Source organism: Blennius ocellaris (genome assembly GCF_963422515.1).
Source record: "Blennius ocellaris genome assembly, chromosome: 5".
NCBI classification, from domain to species: Eukaryota; Metazoa; Chordata; class Actinopteri; order Blenniiformes; family Blenniidae; genus Blennius; species Blennius ocellaris.
The window spans coordinates 25,983,859-25,991,961 of NC_137654.1; the positions used below are offsets into that span (position 1 = coordinate 25,983,859).

Sequence of the window (8,103 nt, forward strand, 5' to 3'; positions counted from 1 at the left end):
CCCGTGTATGATATGGGACATCACAGCGTGGATGGGCGAGAGGCCCGTGAAGGCCCTCAGACTGCCAATGGTGTGTTTTCCAGCTGCTCTCTTTGCGCTCTGCTCTGCTTATTGAACTCGGACACCATTATAAACGTTGACCTGAGGTGAGTTTCACAACTTGCCTGCTCGGCTTAATCAGTGTTGTCCTCCCTGATGACAGAGATGTCCAGCTATTGGCCGAGACCAGGAGGGCACGTCATCTCCATCAATCAGAGACCGCTGTTTCTCCTCAGAGGAATGTCCCCCCCGGTCATCCCTCCGCCTGACCATGCGTCGCTGGACGCATGAGAGGCCGGGCATGAAGTGCAACCCCATCCAATGATTATGCGAGGGGGGGGGTAAAAAGGTGATAATGACTTCCTATCAAGAGTTAACGGCCGAAGGGGAGACTAACCCTCTGTTCACGGGCTGCTGCAGAGCAAAAGAGGTCATAAACCGGGACCTGAGCGGCAGGTCTCATCCTGAACTCTGCAGCCGTGATGAGAGGCAGGAACCGGAGGTGGAAGTTGCCTCAGGATTTTACTCCCCGCGCCTGACTCCGTGCACCCCTTCGGACAACCCTCCTCCTCCCCCTCCACATCCTCCTCCTCCTCCTCCTCCACCACAGCTTGAGCCTTTCCAGGGCTTCTCGACACCGGCCTGCCCCCACTCGTCCCGTGTCCCCTGGCGGTGCAGGGCGCAGTGGCGCGGCTCTCTGGGGCGCGGATCCTGCGCGTCACGGCGCGAGAGGACGAGCTGCGCTTTTGGGTCACTCGCAGAGCAAATTCAGATCTACTCTCACGGTGGAGCAGAGATCCACGTCGCCGTGGGAAGTTCAGTCGGCTCGGACTGTGACGGAGTTGGCACGGATGAAAGGAGTAAAACTTTTGAGTGGATGAGAGTGAAACGGAGTCAGCCGCACAGGGCGGGTGAGTTATTGTTATTTTTTTCTGTAATGGCACACTGACAGCTCGGGAGGAGAGTTAAAAAGCAGAATTGACATCATATTATTCGGTTTTTAAATTAGTTTCCGTGTATTTTCAAGCCTTGGGATAACTTTCATTCACAGGTGAAAAAAGTTTTTGTCACTGAGGTGAAAAAAGGAAAAAAAAAATAGCTGACGTGCTTTGTGCGTCACCGAGTACAATTTCCCCCGTCACCACAAACAAACCCCGAATAATAATGAGCCTAAAATCCAAATCCAAAACAGAAAAGCGGATATAGCTGTTTACGGGAAGCCACATTTTAATATGCACATGAGGACTCCGTTACTATTTCCTTAACGGTTTCATGTTAATGCGGAGTCTGGTGGGTTGTTTAACATTTTTTGCTCCACCTACTGTTCCAAGCTTGGCTGAAAACTGTGCGCACAGAAACAGGGCGAAGTACAGTGAAAGGCCTGCTTAGCCTCACTGTATATTCAACCCTGAAGATGATCAATTATTTACCCTTGCCCTTACTAACCAGCAGACTTTGAATAATGCAACAGACCACTGCCTGTCGAGACCCACAGGAAGTTGAGTAAAACTTACTCTTGTAAGCTGGAGTGCTCCCTGAGTATTGATTAGTTGTCTGTTTGTAATGAAAGCCCTTGCCTATTGATTTCAGTTTGCAGCACCTTTACATGTGTCCACCTTTTTAACATAATTGCTGTCACAGATCATCATTTCACTGACTGATGAGTCCTGGGCAGAGAGCCCACTGAAGAATACATATCCTTGGCCTAAAAAATACCAATAGCCTGCTAATGTGAAAAATGCCTATGAATCCTCAATTTTATGTGAGTTATCGCATCTTGTATAGATCTCTCATTTGATCAATAATGTCACTTGATTGACTGGCCACAGTACCTGGATTGTGTTTCATAAATTTTACTTGGAGGATGATTTACAGTCACAGTGGAGGTCCACACTTTTATTTATTTGTTTATTGTCTTTCAGTCAGTGTGGTCCAGGTCAGATGGACGGATGCTGCTGACCCAAAGGTGCAGTGAACAACGATGCAACTTTATTTTAAAGGCCCAGCCTCACCTGCAAGTGTTGCAACAAGCACATTTATTGCACAATTCAGAGCACTGTGGAAAATTTGTGGAGATTTAACCTATTTCTGCACAAATAGTGAGTTCACTGCCTTTGAGCTGGCTTTATTGTTGCATGATGCAACAAAAAAACCACATCAAGCTGCTGGATCGCCTGCTGGTGGATCAGACAAGGTGCAATTCAGAGACATTTTGATTTTAGAATTATGTGGTCGAGCAAGCACGAAAAACCTGAAACCGTGGCGTGAAAGAGATTGATTTGTAATAAATATTGTCATGTGGCACAGAGAACGACTGCTTCTTTACATCATGTGCAGAATGTTGATCTGGACAAACGCTTTCTTGACGGTGCGAGGGAGACAGAAGGTGACAGGCGCCCTTTTGATTGGTCCAAAAGTCATTTTATCCATCAAACACATTAGCCACTCATCCGATCCAAAACCATGCACTTGAAAAAGCCATTTACGCTCACCCACCCACACTCAAAGACATTTCCTCGCAGTATTGTTAGCATCGCCGTAACCTCTTTCTGTATGTCTCTGAAGGAGATCATCTGTAGGAGTAACTCATTAGCACTACAGTGTAACTTGTAAAAGAGTCATTAGTGAAAGTATGCTTTCCTCGGGAGCTTGTATTGGTTTTGGCACAAAGCAAAGTCCTGCGTATCCTTCCATGTTGAAAGGCCTCCACAGACCTGCTGTAACCTGATCTCCTGGCTCAGTGTATATACTCCCAGTGCGTCATTCTTCAATTATGCTTTGACAGCACCTGAATTACTGTGGGCTAGATGCCCAGATGACTGAGGCAATGTGTATTGATCTATCCCCTTTCTTCTTCTCTCTCCTTGGCTTGGAAGGCCCTTCCCATTCCCTTTGCTGGCTGGCTATTTTTAAGCGTGCAAGTCATTCCTCAAATATTTAGTTTGATTCCTTTATGCCTTCTGGCTGGCATCAATTCTATTATCTTTGGAGCCATTAATCAGAATGTGCATGTGATTTGCACTCCTGAAAGCTCAAGTTCTTAATTACGTACAGTTTCTGTGTATTGCTTCTTGATATTCACTGCCCTCTAATTCTCAAGCTGGGTTACCTTCACATTCATTTTCTTAAAACACAGATGTTGACATTTATCCTATAACTGACCTTTCCATCTGCTATGCTTTTGCAAGTGGCTGGAGGCCTGTTAACCTTCCTCGCCATGAATTGTGGTGGGAGGCTTTGCTCTACACCTGGCACACTGACTCCATTATGCAGCAGCAGCAGCACATTATCTCAGAGGCAAAGGCACACTGACAACTGCCCACAATGTCAGCCATGAAAAATCAAGATATAGCTGCGGTCCCTGTCGTTCATTGCACATAAGTAGCACAGATGATACTTTAATGTGTAACCCAGAAACCTCAGAGGACAAAAACGGAGACATTTGTCATAATTGCAGAATTTGACTGGATTTGTAAACTGTTAAACTGCCATTGACATACAAAGTCCTGAAGGCAAATTATTAATGATTCTGATGAATACAGCTAATGGACTGTAAATGCAACAAAGTTGTTGCGAAGCACCACACATTTCCCTACTTCTATAAATATCTGCTGCACAAAGCATGGTCCTGCTTTTTCCCCCTGTGGTTTAATGAACATTTGGATGAACATACTTTAAAAGCTAAACTTTGGAACTAAAATGCAGCATGAAAGCCAGGCAGTAAATGTGAACCATTCAAATCTGTCAGTCTGAGGGGTCCGGTGAAATCTTGGGTAATTTTTCAGGCCGTAATTTATGGCGCTTTTGACTGCAGGTGTTTCTGTTATTATGTCTACATCTCCTTGTTTTACAGCACCAGAAGGTTTTGCAGTGTGCCAATAGGCTATTGCTAAAGTTGATACCTCTGTGAAATACATCTTTGTTATACAGACAGAAAAATGGCTCCCGAGTGAAGACTTTAAATCAGCATGATGGCTCAGGGCCAATTCCTACAAATCAGTTTCTTATAATTTTAGGCCTATTGAATACTTAAATACTTGTTTCTTCTGTATCACACAAACCTTACGCTTATTTATTGTATTTAACCCTCTCATTATCACTCAAAATAAGCTGATATATAAATATATACACATCACAGTGTTTATTCTCTAAAGTTTCAACTCGGGGGCAAATGTTCATCTCATTTCCAGGGCATGGGCGTGGATAATTTAATTCAGGGACTTTTTGTGCATCTTTTGTAGGCTGCCTCATTGATCTTCTGACGACTGTTTTCATGTCCTCCCTTCAGCCAGGATGCACATGACCTGTGGGTTCAGCATTGTTGGCTCGGGCCTCAGTGTGCGGGAGGCGACTGGGAGCCGCAGCCTTTGCCCGGACGGCCGTGTCACGGTGAACGGGCCCCCGAGGACCAACTACAGCACCAAGCAGCTGACCGAGCTGGAGAAGGAGTTCCACTTCAACAAGTACCTGACGCGGGCCAGGCGCGTGGAGGTGGCCGGCGCCCTGCAGCTGAGCGAGACGCAGGTGAAGGTTTGGTTTCAGAACAGACGCATGAAGCAGAAGAAATTGCAGAGGGACGGTCTGTTTTCCGAGCCGGTGCCCGCGGCCCCGCACGAACACGCGGACTTCTCCGGACAAATGCCCCTCTCCTGGACCGACCTCGCCAAAAAGAAAAAAAAAGAAAAACAAAAAAAAACCCACCTGCCCCTGAACTCCTGAGTCGCACGAGCGACGTGGTGCGTCACGCGGCGAAAGGGCACAGAGCGAGCCTGCAGATGTTTTGTTTCGCGTTTGCATCGGTTTCAATCAACCTTCACCTTTATTTGCTTACCACGATGGATGCTCATCGCAAGAAGCGCAATGGCAAGTTACTTCATGCAAGAACGGGTCACAGCGATTTGTCATCCTTCCCCAGCTTCAGACTGGCGCACTGATTTGAATATTAAAATCCAAAGTGATTCCACTGCGCTCCTACCAGCACAATGTAAACGAAGATACAAACTGATATTAATTGAGCATAGAAGATGAGGGACGCAATTTGCTTTTTTTTTTGGGACAATTTTATTGACTTTACTTGAACAGGCTGTAATAATTTAACAGCGCAATAGTTTAGTATTTATTTATATAATTTATTTTACATGCGATAATATTTGTTTAATTGATAAAGCAATCAATTTGCAAATTATTCCAGTAAATCACATCGGTGCTGTATGAAGCAATTAAAATTTTGATTTGGTAGTTTGTCTGGAAAACCCACATTGCGCACCTGTTGTAGACATGTTAGATATTTAATTTCTTTTTTTAAAAGAGCCACAATCCAATGTTTGATTTTGTCGGCTTTTTTTTTTTTTTTTTTTTTTGCACATTTCATTACCTCTTGTCCCCACAAAGATTAAAACGCATTAACTGACTGATGGATTTATTGGCCGCTCATATAGGAGCATTGATTCGGGGCGATCCATCCGTTTGAGGCGCAGATTCTGAGAACATTTGCATGCATGTGTAAACTGCATGTTAATGGAATACAGAAACGTCACGATCGGGAGCTGTTGCGTCTTTTATTGCCCTCACACTTGCATCAGAAAATGATAATTTAGCTTGAACACTCATGCGGGAGAGCAGACAATAAAAGCGTGTCTGTGCTGGTTTGCGCATCGACCAATAAAGCTGGTGTGGCCCCAGCAGCTCGAGCAGCTAAATAATCCTTCCGCATCTCATCTCATATAAAGTAAATGACTGTAAACACGGCCCTTAAACACTGTTATGTTCCTGGTATCACAATGCGTACCTGTCATATTAACGTCTATTTTAATATCACAGATATGGGCCATCAACATTAATTTTGTGTAAGGGAATATTTTTGTTTGGCTTTCAATTAGCGCACTTTCATTGGATGTGAAGGCTACCCGAGCCAAAACGGACATTAAACATCATATTAAACATAACAAATGAATTAACTTGCTTGTTGTAGCTTGGAAACAAAGTGCTGGAATAAAAGCAAATTAATTACCGTTATTTAAAATCTGTAACAGGTGTCCTTACTGGAATTTTGGCCTGTAAATAAAACTATCATGATGTCTAATGGAGACAATTGCAGGTCTGTGAGGCAGAAGATTGGACAGGAAGGCTGCAAGGCCACAATAATATATGCAGTTACACCGGAGTTCACCTCTCACCTCCTGACCTTTGTCGTGCCTCGGGACAACGATGACCCGGTCAGCAGCAAGCACATAGAAAGATGACCCATTAATTTGGGTGACCTCAAAGTCTGAACTTCTTCTCTCTTTTTTTTCCCCAACATGCAACTACGAAGCTTTTGTTCTACGAGTGAGGTCTGTGTGTTCACACAATATTTCACCAAGCTGAATGGAAGGGCGACGAGGCCATATGATAATGGTTTATATTACAATTCCATACCAGATGCAGAGTGCACTTTTTTCCCTCCTGCACCTAACCTCATTCTTACCCTATCTCTTATTTAAATGAGCAGAAAATATGCTTCTGGATCACTTCATAAAGTGGATGGAAGAGACTTTTCAACCGATAACTTTTGAATATAAACTACAGACCTATTTTTATTAGTGAAGTTGAAAAATTAAAGCTACTTCAGCATGCTTAACACTTAATATGACTCCATGTCAGAGGCAGCACAAACAAAAAATTGGAGCAACTATTTATTAGATGGTCACATCTTCTTATATTTCATGCATATTTGCTTGAATCATTTTTTAAAACTGCACATTAATCCGGCCCACAAACGGTGCATTTTCTAATCAAATAAAGCCTAGTAAGGAATAAACATTCCAACTAAAAGGAAAGGAGCCGACGGGAAACAACATTTTGTTTCTAAATTGACAGGCTTGGTCCTACATGCTAGCAGAATCTGATGAAGTCAATTTATTTGAGGATTTGCATTTAAACAAAACACACACCATTAAGGTTGCGTCTCTCTAAACAAAATAGCACAAAGTGAAATGTTTAACAAAACCAACATATGTGTCCGTCTCTTCAATGCAAAGTGCTCATTCGTGAAGGTTATAAGGACGGTGATGAGGACAATGATGTTGAAGTAATGTGATGATAAAACCCGCGACTAGTAAAAATGGTCTCTCATGTCCGGTGCTCCTACTGAGAAGTGTGCTGCGTTGACCTTATTAGAAACTCTTTTATCATCTTGTGCAAATATTTTCCCTTGCCACGGGGCTTCGAGTTACAGGTTGTAATGTATACAGAGGATGCTTGCAGCAGGTGGGCACTTTTTTGTTTTTTTAAATCCAAACTTACTTCACCTCAGCTTCTATTGTGTAATAGACTCACTTAGAAAATATAAAACCAACTTAGGTAGTTGCAAAAAGGGGTAAAAAAAACAAAAACAAAAAAACTTACTGTGAATTATAGGAATGAGGCAAAGGTGTGGGGTGGGGAAAAAAAGTTGATTTATTTTGAGGGAACTGCCACTTTAATTTCAATCTGTGGCAGCTTCAGCATTTGCGTCTCAATTGATGAAAGGAGAAGTGTGTTGTTTGTTCAGACCTGACATTTAGTTCGAAAGCATTTGAGTGTGACTCTGCTCTGATGAATCTGTGCTCCTCTGTTATTCCTTCCTGAAGATGTACGGTTGGTTCCCGAGACTGACAGCTGTGCGCGCACACACACACACACACACACACACACACACACACACACACACACACACACACACACACACACACACACACACACACACGCACACACACACACACACTGGAAGCAAAATAAAAATAAGTTCGATGAAAATGTACTTTGAGTTGCACTTTTATTCACTTTTCCTTTCGCCTGCCTTTATTTCAAGTGATCATTCCTCATAATGAAAGACTGCGCTATTCAAGTTATTCATTTGAATAAATAAGCAACCTATTCATATAGGAATAATTGTAATTATTTATAAATATCATAAATATAGAGTGTAATGCTACATGTATTTTGACAAAGACCCCTTAGCAACAAACCGAATAACTGAGATATCAAAAGAAATCCACTGATGTATTGGCTCGTGATAAATGAGGATATTGACAGTCTCCATTT

The 8,103-nt window shown here is 43.0% G+C and overlaps 1 protein-coding gene across 1 annotated transcript; it reads left to right on the top strand.

The window, feature by feature from the left end:
* Positions 1–394: 394 nt before the first annotated feature.
* hoxc1a (homeobox C1a) lies at positions 395–5,283 on the top strand (the record flags this gene model as incomplete). The annotated part of the gene is given in 3 exon segments (XM_080496770.1): positions 395–950; positions 4,328–4,665; positions 4,667–5,283. Coding segments are annotated over 3 exon segments (978 nt in total). The 3' UTR covers positions 4,751–5,283.
* Between the last annotated feature and the right edge of the window lie 2,820 nt (positions 5,284–8,103).